Genomic DNA, 18,093 nt, shown 5'->3' on the forward strand with positions numbered 1-18,093 from the left:
AGGACGTGGTCCTTGGACAGGGCTGTAACGTCAGCTTGGTCCCTGAGTGCTGCCTGTGCGTACCAGAGGCAGCAGAGAGGACTTCCCGAGCCCAAACACCGAGGATACTAGCACTCTGTTTGTGAACCCTCTGCGGCCGGCACCAGCAGAGCAGCGCGGTTCCTCTGCCAAGGCAGGCTGTTTGGGTTGGCTCCCTGTCCCCGGCACCGCCAGCCTGAGGAGCAGCCCCTGCTCAGGAGAGGCAGCAGCGAGATGGACAGTCGGGCTTTCCTCGTTCCCCGGCAGCTCTGCATCTCTCTTGTGCTGCTCTCCAAGTCAGCAATGCCACTGGCTTTTCAGTTAAGGATAAATGGCATTGGTTAAAAAAAAATAATAACCGTACGGCCACTTCTGTGTCACTTAAGCAGAGAAGAAGTTAAAAACCTTGGCCCAGCTTATCTGGCTGCCTAGTTCTGGAGCTGGTTCACTTCCCACACCTGCATTTGCTCTGCTTTGCTTCCCTTTAAAGAATATCTCTTTCAGACAATGTTCTTTTCTCACAGTGTCTGTTGAAAACCTAGCAGGTTTTGGTCAGAAATTTTCCATTTGGGACATTTTATTTCTACAGAAGAATCAAAATTTTCTCTGGAATACTAAGCATATGCTTTCTGTAGGTGAAAAACACCTTTTAGCTGGAAATCGTGATTCTCAGCTTAAAAATAGTTTCAGTGGCAAACTTTCAAGGCAGCCTATTAACAGTGTCTGACTTGCCTCACAACGGAACCGGACCGACAGGACCAGACCACGTCTCACCGGGTGAGGACCCCATCGCTGGCTGTCGCCGAGCCAGCCGTTCCTCGCCAGACCACCGAGCCCTGGCAAAGAGCGGGACGCTGGCAGCTGCACGCAGAGCACTGCTGTTATGTCTGGAAAGAGCCCTGACCTCCGCAAGCTCATCTGGCTCTTGGACATCGCCACAGCAGACGGTGGCAGCGAGTACTGACGTCTTCCCCTGAAGCAGTTCACGCACCATCCGAAGCACTGCTCATCCTCCAGACCGGCACGGATGAAGCGGAGCGCCAGTGACTTGCTGTGATCGTGGGGTGAGCTGTTTGCTGTAACGAATAGATATTTCCCCGGTTTCTTCTATAGCTGTGCCTGTGGCCAGTGGCAGAGGAGTGGTGCACCCAGGCTTGTGATAACACCGGGTACGCCCACAATGCTACTGGGCTTCTTCCAGTTGACTCGTCCTATCCATGTGCTCAGAGTAAGCCGTCCTGGCGCTGCCAGGAGCAAGAACTGCCTGCCCCCCACATATCTGGGTCCTGACAGAGCTCCGTCTGAGTGGCTGGTCTGGTCACACCATCTTTAACTGCTACGGACTTCTCCTGCCCTAAACTAGTCCACGGCAAAAAGGCCGAGGGCCGCGACGATGTGTGAAAGACCATCCCCATCCCTGCAGAGGAGCTGTCAACGTGCAGAGGCCAAAGAACAGCGTGAGAGGAGACGCTGCCGTTGCCCTTGCCGTGTCTCCCCCTGGAAGAAAGAAGGGCACCCGCTGAGCAGCCACTGTTCCAACCACGACAAATATTAATGCAGTGCTCAGCTATCACAGCCCCTGGTTTTCCTGCCTGAGAGAACAGCGGTGCCATCCCCAGTACAGAGCCCACGCTTTCAGTCTGCGAAAGCGAAGAAAGAACTGCACACTGAAAGAAAATCCTGCTTTGTTTACAGGTTGCTTTTATTTACAAATATACTGAAGTGTAATCTCTCTCTTTTTTTTTTTTTTCTGGTTTTGTTTTGTGTGTGTGTGTGTGTGCGTGCACGTGCACGCATGTGCACATGGTTAGGAGCATAATGTATGAGAAACTCATCTATCTTAGCTGCCAGGCAATGGTGGCAGGAAAAAAAATGCAGTGAAATGAAATTTAAAAACACTAATAAATAATTTAACAATGACAAGTAATTAAATTAAAAAAAAAAAAATCCGATCTACATACATTATGGTGGTTTGTTACCAACACAGAGGGAAAGGAGCAGAGAATCTACGGTGAGAGGCAGCTGGTTAGGTATGAGAGAGCATAGTCATATTTTTTACAAGTTAAACAAATTGTAACAGACAGCTACAAAATACTACATTTCGATAACATAAATACAGAATATATAAATATACAAGTAATACAGCCATACACAGCTAAAAAATAGGGTGTTCACTTAAAAACAGAGTTCCCAATGCAAAGTATCTGGCAGTCCCTTCACAGTCACTGCTGAGCAGAAACAGGGTGTGCAGCACCAAGGGGACCCGGGCTGCAGCCTTGAGGCGAGCAAGGGGTTGTCCGTTTAGTCAGATAGGCCTCGAATGAGCAAGACCGTGCTTAAATCCCACCAAAGCCAAAAGACTTTAGGTACCTGCCAAGAGGTAAGCAAGTACCCAAGCACCCTCCTAACAGGAGAGAACAGACGCCTGAAGCCCTGGCCATGCCGCTGTGGGTGCAGCGGTCGGCCGTCCCGTGCCACCGGGGCGAGGAGGGTGGGCTGGAGATGGACCCAGGCAGCATCTGCTGGTCAGAAATGCCTGCCGTGGTTTGGGCATGGGACTGTGTAAAGCACCACCCTGAGCACTTGAGACTTTGGGTGCTGCGGCTCCAGCTCCCATGGCTTTGATGTGCTTCAGTCGCCTCTCTGTCCTTTCACTGCTGTGACCAAGCTCTGGGCTTGTGAGAACCCTTCCCTTCCTCCCGGATTCTGCTGTTAATTTCTTGTGACTTTTGGGGACAACCAGAATTATTACGAAACGGTTCAAAGAGGTGCTCTCGCAAACCCCAGCTTGCAGCATCCCTAGCAGCATCACAGAGCCGGGTTCCCTGGGGCACTGGGGCGGTGGCTTGGGACATACTTCTGATCCTTAAGGGAAATGGAAGGGAGTCCTGAGCACAGTAGGAAGAGGTAAGTGGGTTCACATCATCCCTGGAAGGTTTGCCGGCATGAAGGACCTTCCCCATGCAATGATGGCGCAGCGGGGTGGCTGAGTTGCTGCTGACAGAGCGGCAATGACCCCTCCGAAGGACCTGGTAGTATTCATCCGACATGTGCGGGGTGGGTCTGGAAAATCCACTCAGCAGCCGTCGTGAGACTAACGTGAGTCACATCTCAGGCATGGTTAGCAGCAACTGAGCCAAGTGATCTGGATGTTTTTGATGGCAGAGTTTAAAGAAGAAAAAGAGAACAAAATGCCTAGGATGGTGTTTCAGTCTTAGTGATTGCAACCACCACACTTAGAAGCAACATAATTGTCTTCCATGTCACGACTGTGAAACACATTTACCCCCAGCCCCTAACTGCTTACGATACAGGGGTTAATCCATAGTGCCGTGGTAAACGGGGACTGAGAACAGCAGTGCATGGCAGGCATTGTCCCCTCAATGGTCAACCATGCAAGGGAAACGTGCTGCTGCCCGGCAGTGGGATCGAGGGCCACACTGCTCAGTAACCATTTCTGAATGCCAGGGAATCTCTACGTGCCACCACTGCAGACCTGGTAGCTGCACAATAAAGACCTCTGAGGAAGCTAGTACTGAGCATGCTCGTTCTGATCTCACAATCATCTTTTTTAAACATTATTGAGCAAACACTGAAACCTAATCAATCATCTTTTACTTAATTGCATCTTGTCACCACTTTAGCTTAACACGTATTCCTTGCTTAGCCAAAACAACATGATTGAAACACCACGAAGAGCTCACTTGATGCATTTATGTTAGAGAGGGGTTAATTTCCTAGGGAAAATGATCACTGTAAGGTGCATGTAATAAACTGCTGTCATGACCTCTAGCCTTCAAGCTCCCATATGTGCAATCATTGTTTGTGGTTTCCGTGGAAGTGCCAGATGCTAAGAATTTTTGGCAAGAGTTTATCAATTTGACTCAGTGTAAGATATTACTGTGATACGGCCCATTAAACATTTTACTTTCACCTGATCGGTGACATTTCCCTTGACAATAGAAGAGCAAAGCAGAAATCAAAAAGGTCAGAGGTTGCTATATAATCTTTTACTGCAGGTCCCAGGTTAAAACCACAATGATCACACTCCAGTAGGATAATTCATTCCACAAAAAAAAAAAGTGACATTTATTTTTCTTTAATGAACTTTGGCCTTTGCCAGATATAACGGGTTCGCTGGAAATCATTGGCTATGCATTCCTTCCCTTGACCAGCAGCAACCCACAGTGGCACGAGAAACGTTACGCGTGCCAGAGGGCTCGACTGCGTCGTGCCCATGGCACCAGAGGTGGTGGAATATGGGGGAACAAACAGCTAAGGCATCATCATACAACACACCACGGGAAGAGGAGATGGTATGTACAAGCAATGAAAAGGAAGGAAGGAAGGAAGGAAGGAAGGAAGGAAGGAAGGAAGGAAGGAAGGAAGGAAGGAAGGAAGGAAGGAAAAGAAAAGAAAAGGGTGGCAAACAGTCATCCAAAAAATCGGCAAAAGATTATGGTTACTTCAGATATAAAATGGGATATCTGATACTTTCCTTGGAAATGGATTGTTTTTTCAACATCCAGCCCAGAAGCAGAGGTAGAGTTGGGACAAGGCAGTTCTCCAACCTGTAGGTCACATTATAGTTCTCATATAAGTCCCTGTAAACACTAAAAATGCCATTTTGATCCTGCCAGTAATGAGGGATGAAGCAAGGTTGTGCCTCTCTGTAGAGGCTATAAAGCTGGTATGTTTGAGATGGTTTTCTATGACTCTAAAGTAGCACAGCAGAAGGGTGGGGAGGAAAACTTGATGAATCCATTGAGATTGGAGGTGACAAATGTTTATAATGTGCCATATGAAATCTGCTTGCCTTCTGCCCTGCAAGCAGTGAGGATCACCTGAGTTCTTTATAGATGTTTGCTATCATGCAGAGAGAAAGGAAATTGTTATTTATTTTGATACACAAGGAAAGGGAAAAATAATTGAAGGGGATGGATAAGAAAAGAAAATTCTTCCAGGGGCTCACAACCTTCAACTGAAAATCCACATCCCTGTCAGAAAGCAAGAGAATGGTCGCTAGCAAAAGCGTATGGGACCCATCGCCCTGGGCATGGCAGCCTGCAGTTCGGGCTGCCGCCGCCGCGGAGGGAGGAGATGGGAACCTGCAGGGAGGGGAGCGTCACCGGGCATCCTCGCAGAGACATCGTCGGAGGGCTGTGTGTGCGGCAGACGGCGGGTCTGCCACCGCGCCGCAGCGGGAAGGGTTTGCCTTGGGTCTGCGCTTTGCTCTCCTGCACTGCACACACAGTCTTCTCCCCCCGTGCTTTCCTCGCCTCCACAGAGCGAAAATGCACGCGCTTATCTTGCAGATAAAACTCTGCTTTCTCAAGAAACTTCTAACACATGTGGTCCACATTTCCACACTGGGGAGGAATATGATCTTATTTTTTCCCTTGGACCTATCATCTGATCCTTGCCATCCACCCCTCCGGGACACAGGGAGGACCTTTCTTGGTCAGCGAAGGGGTGGGCAGCTGTCCGCGGGTCTCCCCAGCGGGACCCCCCTCTGCCGAGGCCGTGGTGCCCTCGGTGCTCGACGGGGCTGCTCCCTCCCCAGCGCTGAGGCCGCGGGCACCCCGCTCTGGCCTCCCCCCACCGCGATGGGAGTCCCGCACTTGTGCTGAGCCCCACGGGAGCCTCTGCAGCGCTGGCCTGGTACCAGTCCTCAGCCTGGAGGAGTCAGATTAACCAACGCTTTGGACTTGTTTTCGGCTATTATGGTCAATATATTAAAGGTATTTATTTAAGAAAGTGCCTATCCTGCCAATCTTTCCCCATGAGCTCTATTTTGAACACACCCTATAATTACTGATATTACCCTGGCAAATTTTCCCCATGAAGTTTTCTCCACTAAGAGCCATGACCGTACTTGTCTGCCTCTCCACATTATAATTATCACCAGGCAATATTTATAACTATACTATTATTATTTATGATATTTTATGCCCTACGAAAACCTATATGACATATGCTCAAACTTCAGCATCTCAGACATTCAGACTTCAGCTGGGACATTCCCTTCAATTTGTGTACTTGTTCTTCTTACATTTGCACTAATAGGTTAGTTGGAGAATTTATTGCAAGTACAGGAGTCCCGTCCACGTGAAACCCGCAGGACTTGGGTTAGACTCTTGCTAAACATATCTAAACCTCCCATTGTGATCTCTCTCATACTTTTTTCCCTCCAGTTGGTGCACATTTCAGGACTTCTGATAGTTCAGGCTAGAACTGTCTATCATAGATTCTTGCTGAGGCAAGATAATTAACTAAAGGAGTGCTTAATTATTCCAGATGGACAATGGAGCATAGCACATTTATGCCTCATGCAAAACATAAACAAACAGAACAGAATGAACAACACATGTTTGCCAATCATGGTCTAGACTTGAAATTTGGCACTGCAATACTTACAAATGTAAATGTTTTATTCTCACACTTCAAAAAAATTAAATAAAACTCTGTCTTGTAAGCACCTTTAGTTTTAATTATTTAAGATCAATACTAACCTAAATGCCTCTGTCCCTAACATGCATCTCCTCTCCAGGGTCATAGACCTTTCTTCTTATGAAATCACTGTCTTTCTCCACAAATATTACTGTTAACCAGTTTCCTCAGTATCATATGCATAAGGGCTATAAACTAATGAGCAGATCTAGGTTATGTAGAAAAAGTGTAGAAAGGAAACAAATGTTGAACGTCACATTTACATTAACTTCTCACAGTTCAAATGGCAATTTATCCACAACATAGTATGACTCATGCAGTAAGAAAAGGGAGGAATCTCCAGTTTCTTTGATTTATTTGTCATATGGTCGACTGATGTCAGTATCAGTGGCTTTAAAAAAAAAAAAAAAAAGTTTAAACATCCAAAAGAAAGGAAGAGAGAAAGGAGGAAAAGGTCTAGCTTTCCGCAAAATCCATTTCCTTTACGACAATGAGCTCAAACCAAACCAAACCAAAGGCTGCTGAAGAGCAGGGTCTTCTGTTCCTTCCGCGCTTGTCTCGTGGTCTGGTGCAAGCTGGGGATCAAGGGTATGGGACTGGTGGATGTGTTTTGTTTATATATGTATGTATGTATGTAGGTAGGTATTAATATGCGTATACATACATACACATATATGCACACAGATACAGTCTTCCTAAAAATGCTCTTTGCAGTCCAGAGGCAGCAGGAGTCACTGTGAAGGAAGAGCTGGGCAACATATGGCTGTAGAGTCTGCACTGGAAAAAGTCACTGGCTAAATATACGCCGGCTGTTTGTTTTCTTTTATTTTCATGAGGCGAAATACGAGCTCTGCATAGAGTACAGCCTGTCAATGGGGTTTCCTACTCTAGCCTGCATGGAGTTAACTTCGGAAGAGGCAAGAAAACAGTCGCTCAAGCTAGTTAAAGAGGTATCACTGTCGATATCATGAAAAATGGAGTCGTTTCCTGCAAATGAAACGCATATGTTAAGCTGGATTCTGTGCAGCCAGAGGACACAGTACACATGGATGCTCATATGTTGCACACTGCAGCAAAAGGGAATGCTCCTGGTTTTGTTTTTACATGTTAACATAATTTCGCTCTAAGGGTCTGACCTACAAAGAGGAAGGCTAGCAACCAATTTGCAGAGTTCAACTGGCAGCAGTGCCACTCAAATCTGCCAGGATTTAATTTATACTTCAGTCAGCAGCACAAAAGAGAGTCTTGGCTGACGATGAGAGCAAATGGTGCCAGGAAGGAGCAGATCCCCGGCTCTCCGTGAGCTGGGATCTGGCATTCGCGGGGCCACCGGGGCCACCGAGGAAGGTGGGACCAGACACCCGGGGAAAAGCGGTCTGAGAGGCGTACCCAGTAATGGTCTTCATTTACATGCAAGGTAAAAGACAGAGCTACAAATGCAATGGGACCCAAGAGACTCAGCTTCCCTGGCCTCAAGTGAGCTACAGTTGTAAACATGCTTTCATTTCAGAAAATTCCACTCTTTTGGGGTTGGTTTGGAACTGCACCTTTTATTTCCCTTAGCAACTAAGGTTTCAGCTTACTTCAACTCTTACGGTACCAGAAAGAGCTCTAGCTCAAGTCCTGTGAGCACTAAGAAAGTGGCAGTCCATCTGTTTTTCTTTATGCACTCATTTGAGACGGCTTTGTGCCATCTCCTGCGCTGGTTTTGGGGCACAGAACCTGCCTCTCGAGCAGTTTTGCTTAGAAAGCCAAGCAACAAAATCACAAGCCATCTAATGCTCATTTGCACTTCAGATGTCCTCAGGTCCCTACAGGATTTACCAAATTGCCTGGGGTGTACCGTGGACTTGTCTCAGTGGGAAAAGTAATAACAGAGACCCAAAGCGGATTTCTTGTTGGCCTGTGCCTGCCATGCTCATGAAAGTGAAATGCACGGGGACCTCTACAATGAAGTGCTCCTGGTCAGCAAAAACGAGTCTGACATAACAGGCCCCTGTGGGCTACAGCAAGGCCAATAATCACAGTCTGAGAAATCCTCTTAAATTTTATTTAAATGCCACACTGCAATTGTCCAGAGTCCATTATTAGGCATTTGATGCTTGTGATGCGTTTGGTGTACCTATCCACATGATGGCGTGTGGTCAGGAAATCGTGAAAGCAAACCATCATCTTGATTTTGGGCAGAGAATAAAATTATGCAGGAGAAATGTCCTGTGGTGACACATCTCTTAGTAGCTCAAGAACTGTTCTTTAGCAAATTCAGGCATCCAATCTGAGGGATCTTAGAGGGGTGCTTATTCATTTTGGAATGAATAGCTTACTTTCCTTTATTGGACCACTTTTCAAGGCACTTTTTTCCCCAAGCTTCTAAGAAAAACAAAAAACTTGTGAGGGAGCTAGAATTTGGTACTGTTTATTTTTCAATGTCTTGGACAGTGGTTTAAAAAAGTGGAGCTGGAGAGGTGATGTTGCTTGGTTTATCATTTATCAGAATTATACTGTGAAATAGTTCTGAAAGGTGTCCAGAGCCTGGGATGAGCTCTCTTCTACCCCCTTACGTGTACATGAAAATATACACATAAAACTGACTGCTACAAATTCCCTGGTACAGATCCCAGAAAAAATATTATAAAAGCAAGTAACTCTACTGAACCTGTGGCGTGTGAACCAGCATACGAACCCTGCTATTTCTGATGCGGCAGAATGAGGCATGCCTTACCATAAGGGTTCATGTGGTCGCCTGGCATTTGTGGAGGGGTAAGACCCTGCTGAAACGGGTCTGTGCCATAACTGCTTTGATCCATTGCTACAATCTGCTGCTGTGGTGGTGCAAGTGGTGTGTAAGACGTCATCATCCCTTCCATTCGGTTGGACATTACTTCTGCAAAGCAAACAGGAGGGCACAGTCACCGCTCAGGAACAAAGAGGCAGCAGACACTAGCATCAGTGACAATCCTGAACCCGAGCACAGAGCGAACACGGCTAGGTGTGTCCTGTCATTCAGAGGAGCCTTCCAAATTTTGTCTGAGAGTACGGCCCTGAGCGATAAGTTGGAAGACTTGTAATTTCTGACTATATCATTTCTGGAGCTCCTGGGTGCTGGACCATATCTTCCCAAAGTCTGTCCTGTGCGTGACACAGCCCTTTTATTCTCTAACTTCTGTCGGTACCAGTTTTTCTGGCTGTGCTTAAAGAGGAAGATTTGAGGCTGCAAGGCCTTGGGAGTTGGAGAACCTCAAAAGGATCCACAAAGCAGCAGGGCAAGCCCTGGTGCCTCTGTGCAGCTCCTGCCCCAGGGTCCAGCCAGCGGCCGGGGCACAGGAGGGGTTCCCTGTGCTCAGCTGTGGCAGCGATGCAGCAGCCTGCAGATGCCCAGCTGAGCACGGTCCCCCTTTCTTCAGGAGAAAACAAGCTGGAGGATCTACCTGGAGTGAGCCTCATGGAGATTTCCTCCAGTCAAAGTGCCTCTGTACTGCGCATTTCTTCTAAAAGGGAGGTAACAGCTTCTGTGTAAGCACCTCCAGGGTTTGGCCCCATGGGAGAACTGTGGGATAACCTGGGGTGGCCGCTCAGACACAGCTCCTCTGTGTGTTTCCACTGGTGATGGCACACATTATCCACGGACTTGTGCATGCCCTGTACGGCTGTACTTCAGACATTATATGGGAATGGCACTTCAAGAAATCTTGCAGATTTTTTTCCCCTTGCTTTGCCTTCATCATAAATCCCCTACCTTGCCCTAGTCGCTGTGAGTTTTGTTGCTCTTGCTGCTGCTGATGCCTTCGTGCTAGTTTTTTCATCTGAATAAAAGAGGAAGAACAGAACAATCTCATGGTTCTGAATGCAACAATTTTGTTTCCTTACAAAACTCTCTGCAAACATCAAATCAATTAATACAGACCATTTATGTTCACGCACACACCACTGTGGGCTCAGTTTTATTTCTAACACTTCCGTTTCCAGTTTGTATTTGCATGCAAAATTTACTTCCAACCTCATGTTGCTTTGAGCACACAAACTTAATGTCTGTGTTTGAAAGCTGCCTTTCTTGTATGGATGTAGACAGCAGCACATGCAAAATATGTACAGTTCAGTCCCTCGGATCTCTGTGGTACGTACTACATCTAGGGAGAAATCTGTGTTGGAGGACAATTTGTGTTTTACTTTTGAGAACTTGACAAACAACCTACCTTTGCTCTTTGGTTTTGAAACCAGACCTGGACAACTCGCACACTGAGTCCTGTTTCAGCTGCTAGTGTTTCTCTGACCTACAGGAGAAAATGTTTAATCATGTAATTTTTAATATTTAAAAAAAAAACCAAACCAACCTAATCAGTTATGTTAGGAGGAATATGCCTGAACTTACAATAAAAACTGCATGTACAGAATTCCTTTTAAAAATTCCTCATATTTTTGCATAGTTCGTTCAAGTTCTGCCCTTCGTGTTGCTACCAGTTTCATACGTGCTGAACAAAAAGTCTGAGCTGTGCAAAATGACATTAAGTCATCTGATGACTTTTACCCATAAAACAGTTCCATGCAAAAAGATACAAATTTGGTTATCAACTTTTTTTGTATTGTTGAGGTACAACTTCGTATTTTAAAACGGCAAAAAGGCACAGCGCACCGTCCCAAAAGACATACTTTGTATGTCAGCAGAAGAATGTCACTTTTTGCAAAAATGCCGGCTTTCAGGATGCACCTCCATTTTTTTCCAATCAAACTTAGGAGGAAACAGTTACCTGGGTTGCTTTTGGCAAAGATTTGATTTTCACCAGCTTCATCAGTGAAGCAATACGTTATACCTTGCCCTAGCTGCTATACACAAGATCAACAGCAGGGTTAAGTTTCATAAAAAAAATCAAGACTGGATGAACAAGTAGTGGGACCAAAGCCGAGCACCTGTCTCACTAGATAGTGACTCCCTCTGTGGTGGGAAGGAGAAGGGCAAAAGCCACTTGTTTACCTGGGCTCTGATAGTCAAGGATACTTCATGGCTTTTAAGAACCAAATATTGTTGTTCAGCAGGAATCAGTCACGCAGCTGCTCTGCATACTGGGTGAATATCCAGAAATAACAACGAGCTGGTCCTAAGCTGCTGATCGCTCCAGGCTGAAATGGTATTTGGGTGAGCATCGCCACACACTGGCCTGGTCTCTGCGTTCACCCCAAGACACCTGGTGCTGTCCCGGGAAGGGGCAGGGGGCTATCTGGAGCTGTGGCCTGACGCCACCAACCCCACGGCCTGGTGCCAGAACTGACCTCAGATCCCTGAGGAAGCACCTACCTTCCTACAGGGCTTGGAAGACACTTCGAAGGACGCTTTGAATGCTCGTCTCTGCTGCGTAGTAAGTATTGTCCTTGGTCGTTTAGGTCGTCTTGGGTCCTTCCCATCATCGCTTCCTTTTCCTTGGGTTACTTGTCCTTTGGTGGGCTTCACATCTCCATCTTCATCATCACTTTTAACTGGTGAAAAATAAACAGGATATAAAATTGTCCTTGTTCCACCAAGGGTGTTTGGAAACTGCTCTTCAGCTGCCAATCTCGTCAACAGGTTCAACTATTAACCCACGTTCATCTGAATACCTAAAGCAACTGCGAGCAGGAAGAGACTATCTTAGATTTGTGTGCGCTGCCTAAATCAAATACCACAAACATAAAAACGTGTTGAATTTTTAATTGAGAGCATGGGACTGATCGGGGATGAAAATTCAGAATATGCTTCAATATTTCCAGGAACTGGGCACAGAGAGACTTTGTGCCCTTCCAGCATCGCTTGGTCCCCTGCGTGCTCACCTGCTGCAGCCACACCAACTGACACACACCGTTCCTTTCACAGCAGAGCCGCATCTTCTCCCGAAGCATTAGCTGCAGACAGGTAGTGCTGCCTGCACCGCTATGGCAGCAAAACAACGTAAATGCAAATATCACAAAAATATGTCAAAGTCTGTTTAGCTAAATATAGCGTAGATTCCAGTTACTGGTCTGAGTATTTTGAAGCTCTAGAGATAATATTAAATATAATCTTTGCCAGCTCACTTCTGCATCCCACAGAAAACATCAGTATTCTTTCTCTGTGTATTTTGATGCGTCTACATGTGCATACACAACTTTTTCTTGGTAAATACATACAAATATCTATGTGCTTCTGTAGACCAAATAGATTATTTGCATTTTTTATAGTTAAATTCTAAATATTTGTACAATCTGGTGATATTACGTGTGTCAGTATATTGTACTTGGAAATCTCAATCGCAGTGGCAAAGGTTGAAGAGTAAGTACGAATCTTGTTGTGAAAAACAACTTTTCAACTCAGCATATTTTATTTGACCAGACTACTGATTTTTACTTCCAGAAAACATTAATACACTGTTATAGGGACTTCAAGATGAAGAAACACACTGCAATTTTTATATACTCAAAGATTACGTTTGGGGAATTAACAAATTAGACTTTAATTCATTTTAGGGTCTGATTATTATGCACCTAGCAATCTAATCACCTTTTACTTTAATAAGCATCTTTTGCCTAATGATTAAAGAGAAGTTCAGTCATTTTAATAACCATGACATTATTAACTTTCCAGCATGCCATTTCTAAGGAAAGGTTTGTGAGGATTGATATTGCTCATTGGAGAGTTACTTTTGTGTCCAGTGGATAAATATTTGATTGGAGAAGGACACATACTCAGCCAGGGCTATGTGAAATCATTTGCTCTCACACAGGCATCTGGGAGCTCTGTGTTTTCAATGTATTAGACAATGGGAGACAAAACATCCCGTTTAATTTGTCAACTTGTTTTTCAGGTTTGGGTTTGGCTGAGAGAGAATAACGAGGGCAAAAAAAACGCATCTCCAGGAGTAAGAAACTACCCCTCGTGCCAAAGGGAAATGAAATTGAAACTAAAGTTGGTTTGTGCTGCTGCGGTACCTTACTGCTGATCACAAAATACAAAATCTGGTCCTGCAGGAGAGCCCACTGGTGCCTAAAGCAGAGCTCAAACGCAGCCAGCTGGCAAACAGCAGCCACCCGTGCCCGCACGGCGAGTGAGGACGGCAGGGGAGGAGGATCCCCGTGCCCGTCGCTGCAGCGTGGGGACAGCCCCGCACACACAGCTTTTGCACGGGGGTTTGTCTGGGCACTGACAGACGGACAGCGGGATGCTGAAGTTGGTGATGGGAATGACGCGCTGAAGGGCGAGTAGGAAAGTCACATGCCTCGGGCAAATTCACAAAGAGCCCAAACCCTGTGACGTGAGATTTACAGAGCAGAGCACTCAGGGTCCTGCAAATACAGTATGGCAATAAATAACCTGCTGCTGCAAGAAAGGCCCCGGTCCCGCATGTCCTGCTGAGTCAGCAGTGACCTTTGTCTTGCAGCATTCCTGACATGAAAATATAAATTTCAGCAATGTGGAGAATATGGCTCTCAGATTAGAGATTAAAGATAATTACTGCTCCTAGCTAAATTGGAATAATGCATTTTCTCATAAACCAGAGGCAAACATTCATGTCATTTGTACGCTTAATGGAACGGTAATTGTTCATTTTCTTAGACAATTTTGGGAAACAAGTGCGCGATTTTGATGGCTGGCAGCAATTTGTGCACACGCTGTCTCCAGTCGGGATCAGCCAGGCCACACCAGCAGCAGGAGGTTTCCAGTCTCCCCGAGCGCACAGGGCACAGGCAGGAGGCATCCGTCTCGCCCAGAACTGCCCGCGAGCCTGAAAGCCAGTCCTCACTGTCACCACAAAGTACCTGGGCCTGAAAGCATCCGGAGACAGACTCCCCAAAACTCCTCATTCAAGTTACTGCTTTTTCTTTTTGCGTGAGCCCCCTTGCCTGCCTTAGCAGGAGTGGATAAGCAGGCAGCCTCGCCGAGCGGGCGGCTGCCCTGGCTTCCCGCACCCCAATTGCTGCAGCACAGACACATTTCTCAGCTTCTTTCAGATTCTCCTCAGCACTTCTGCGTTGTACTTGTAGTTTTTCTTACAGTTACCATTTCTGATTGGCAGAGAGAATACTCTTGAAAATTGTAATTACCACTTTGTCCGTTTTCCTAGCTCAGTGCTGAAAATGTACGTGCAGAAGATCCCCTGAAAAATATGTTAAGTGGATGGAAGAATGTCTATGGAAAATGGCACACTTTGAATGAGGCCGCTGAATAAGGTAACTGAAGTCAGTCTGATTCATGTTTTGTGATCTTATAGAAAAATACTTTGACAAAAACAAAACGTTTTTGTCCTTTACTAAGCAGCAAGTTAAGGAAGGGAATCAGGGAGAACAAACTGCAAGTAGGGATTTTTTTAGCTGGGCCTGCTAATTTGCATGGGTGGCATGTGCGTATGAATAAAGTGGATGTGTAAATGGATATACTTTTCTATAAGAAAGCTCTACAAACCATTGCGGCTTTTCCAGTTGGAGCAGGTGTGGGAAAAGCTCACCTGAGTCTGAGTCGTCTGGGCTGACCGAGCTCAACAAGTCTTTCTCTTTTTCATAGTCACTTTTGCAGAGCAATTGCCCTTCCTTAAGAACAAACTCGTCCCCTTTCCTCAGCTGTCGTTCGCAAACGCAGCAGCAGAAACAGCTTAAGTGGTAAACGCACTCCAGGGCTCTCATCACGAATTCTGTTGGGGCGATCTTTTCCATGCAGCCACTGCACTTAGCAGCAAATAGCCTGAAAGAGAGAGAGGCAGTAAAGTCAAAGGGAATGTCAGAACATACAGTGCATGAATTTAAATACAGCAAATTCTTTAATTTAACTACAGATCAGCTTGGCTCATACTTTTGCACACTGGGAGACTTGCATCCTTAGTCTTGGAAACGTCACAGGCATGCGATTTATTCAAATCTCAATCCCTTTGGTCTAGAGAGTCCCAAATCACCTTTGCTGGATAAAAACCACTAAGATTTGTCCTTATCTCACTGTTTTGTTCCTCTTCAGAAAGAGAAACAAAAAGGAGCTCTCAGAGTTTGGATAACTTGTTTGAAACCAAATTTATTTTAAGTCACCTTTTAGAGGAAGGGCCAGTTTATGCTTTGTTTTATACAGGCGCTCTGGTTCCAGCACTTAAACCCTATTCTGAATATATTTCATGACTTTCCATTTTTGGTATTGTCTGTCTGTGAGGAGGCTGATAAATGAACACAGAAACAAGCATGAAAACTTAGTGCTACTGCTGAGAAGACGACACACATGCACACACAATCGCACACATGCAATTGATAAAGAGAGGAGTGAAATAACACGGCTTTTCTTTGGATGTTGAGTTATTCCAGAACAACCTGTCTCTGAAGGGAGTACTGTGCATTTTAAATGGTGTGAAACATCCTTTGGCAGAGATAGGCAGTGATACAATCTGCTAAATTACCACTATAATCACAGGCTCTAGAATATACACTGTATTCCAGACTAGTTTTTATTAAACCTTTATAAACCCCCTCTTTCATCCATCATTAATTTTCCAAGATAAAGTTAGAATGATTTAGATTAATTTTATTTTGCTTTTCTAATGGCAACTGGGAATCTCCCTGAGCGAGCTTTTAGGAAGAGGGCTGCTTCAAATAAAGACGAATAGCTAAGTTACATCCCTGTATCACACAGTGGGCTTGGTGATTTGAAATTCAGTGTCTTTTACAGCAATACATCAAAGTGCAAGGTGCATTAAAATTTACATTTCGGCAACAAAATTAACACAACTGCACCCATACGTTCACAGGAAAAAAAAGAGATTCTGCCTCTTAGGATGGGGTACGCTGATTATTTTTTTCATCCTCAAAATTATCTCCTTTTTTAGAAAAGGCAGTCTTCGATTTTAGAAGAGACAGGCTGTGGTAGTTACTGATTCCTCCAAAGCCTCCATTTTGTCTGAGCTGAGAAGTACAGCAAAATGGCAGTCATAGCTCCTCAGCAAAATGATGGAGCCACAGAAAGGGCAGGAGAGAAAGAAAACGTAAATACACATGCATACGGCATCCAAAGAAAGGCTGAGTGCCCAAGAACTTGTGCATTTTCCCCATCTGTATCTTTTGCTCTAATAAAAGAGATCTACACTATTAACCTCGCTGGCTCGGTGCGTACCTTTGCACGACCACGGCCACAAGGTGCACTGTACAAGCCAGGCAAGGCAGACTGAGTGGCTCTTTCTTGGGTACGTAATGAATTAAATCTACTAAAGGGAAACTGATGCCACGCAGGACCCACGGGCTCTGCTAGTAAATAGGCCATCTGATTTCATACAGTCTATTGGGTTTGTCTGCAAGGTTTTTCTTCTGTTAGATGCAAACTTTAACAGAACGAGAGAAATGTGATTTTATGTTCTGACTAGTAAACATCACAAAAATCTGTCAATGCTTTAGCTAGCAAATTCCTAAGCAGGAAATATTTTTATTTATACACAATAACATATCTGAAAGGATTAAAACACAAAAGGGAAAAAAGAGCAAACAGATTTTAAGCACTTAAAAAAGTTGTTGCTATTTAACTGCTTAAACCTATTTGACTCAGTTTAATTAAGCTTGTAGCTTTTGTCTGAAGACTGTTGTTATGATGGAGCACGCTTAAAGACTCCGAAGATTAGCAAATCTGGTGTGAAGGCATCCGGCTCCCCTAACTGGCATCAGTTCATTTGTACCACTGTGACAGTTAACCTGTGTACGCTTCAGTAAAATTCAATCGATGGCTATCAGGAGGGATGGGACGGACCCTACGCCTGGTACCCGCTCTGACGGCTGCAGAGGTAACAGCCAGACCGGGAAACGCGGCTGCTGTTGCTGTTTCTGCAGTCTCCAGGTTCCTGGCTTCGATGCCTTTCAAATCAGTGCTGCTGGTCTGAGAAATTTGAAAAAAAGAAACTCCAGAAAGCGACCACAAGCGTGCCAGTGCAGGCACTGCCATCTGTCTAAAAACCTTTGCAATGCTGCTGTGATAACGATGATAAAAGCCCAGCACCGCGGCCGTGCTGTTAATAAAAGTAACGCTGAGCGATCAGCGTACTTGGCATTGAGGTTTTCCTCAGAAAGAGCTAAGGAGATGCCTGCTCCACCAGCGCCCTCGGAGGCAGACCACAGAAGCCGGGCTCTGACAGACGCCGAGAGCATTAGGACTCCTCTCTCCCTGAAAAAAAGAAACCGGCGGAGCTGCTGGCTCCAGCACACCGCGCAGCAGGGCGCTGAACCCCGCCAGCCCCGCTGCCGCCGGCGGAACCTGCGCGCAGCTCCGCGCAGGCAACGCGGAGCGGGAATGGCCAGGCAGCAGGCAGGCAGCAGGCAGGCAGCAGGCAGGCAGCTTCCCGCCTCCCGCCCCAGCGAGGAGAGACCGCGGAGCCTTCCCGGGGGGCAGCTGCAGCGGGGAGCCGGAGCGCGGTGCGGGGCCCGGCGGTGCCGCCTCCCGTTTTCTTCCAAGCAAACGGCAGAAAACCGTCCAGTGAAAGTGAAACCCCAAACCTAATACGGTTTACAAATAATTTTACGCAGGAAAAGCGTTTACCCCCCTTCATGTTTCTTCTAACTGGGACATAATCTACTGTCTTCTCAGCCTTGTGCTGTGGAGTGTATTGTCTACCTGAGTAGCACCTTCTCTGTCATACTCTTTTGCCGAGTGTTTGGTTTTGGGATTTTTTT

The 18,093-nt window shown here is 45.9% G+C and overlaps 1 protein-coding gene across 1 annotated transcript in view; it reads right to left on the bottom strand.

Annotated features, from left to right (window-relative positions):
* Nucleotides 1–1,843: 1,843 nt before the first annotated feature.
* The window catches only part of LMX1B (LIM homeobox transcription factor 1 beta), a 107,398-nt gene continuing 91,148 nt past the window's right edge, over nucleotides 1,844–18,093 (bottom strand). Inside the window, exons 3-8 of the mRNA XM_054848696.1 lie at nucleotides 14,916–15,148; nucleotides 11,759–11,937; nucleotides 10,662–10,739; nucleotides 10,205–10,271; nucleotides 9,191–9,352; nucleotides 1,844–7,455 (exon numbers count right to left, since the gene is read on the bottom strand). Of these exons, the coding sequence (XP_054704671.1) occupies nucleotides 7,298–7,455; nucleotides 9,191–9,352; nucleotides 10,205–10,271; nucleotides 10,662–10,739; nucleotides 11,759–11,937; nucleotides 14,916–15,148 (877 nt within the window). The 3' untranslated portion in view covers nucleotides 1,844–7,297. The remainder of the gene's footprint in view (nucleotides 7,456–9,190; nucleotides 9,353–10,204; nucleotides 10,272–10,661; nucleotides 10,740–11,758; nucleotides 11,938–14,915; nucleotides 15,149–18,093) is intronic.

Source organism: Grus americana, chromosome 20 (genome assembly GCF_028858705.1).
Source record: "Grus americana isolate bGruAme1 chromosome 20, bGruAme1.mat, whole genome shotgun sequence".
Taxonomy (NCBI): Eukaryota; Metazoa; Chordata; class Aves; order Gruiformes; family Gruidae; genus Grus; species Grus americana.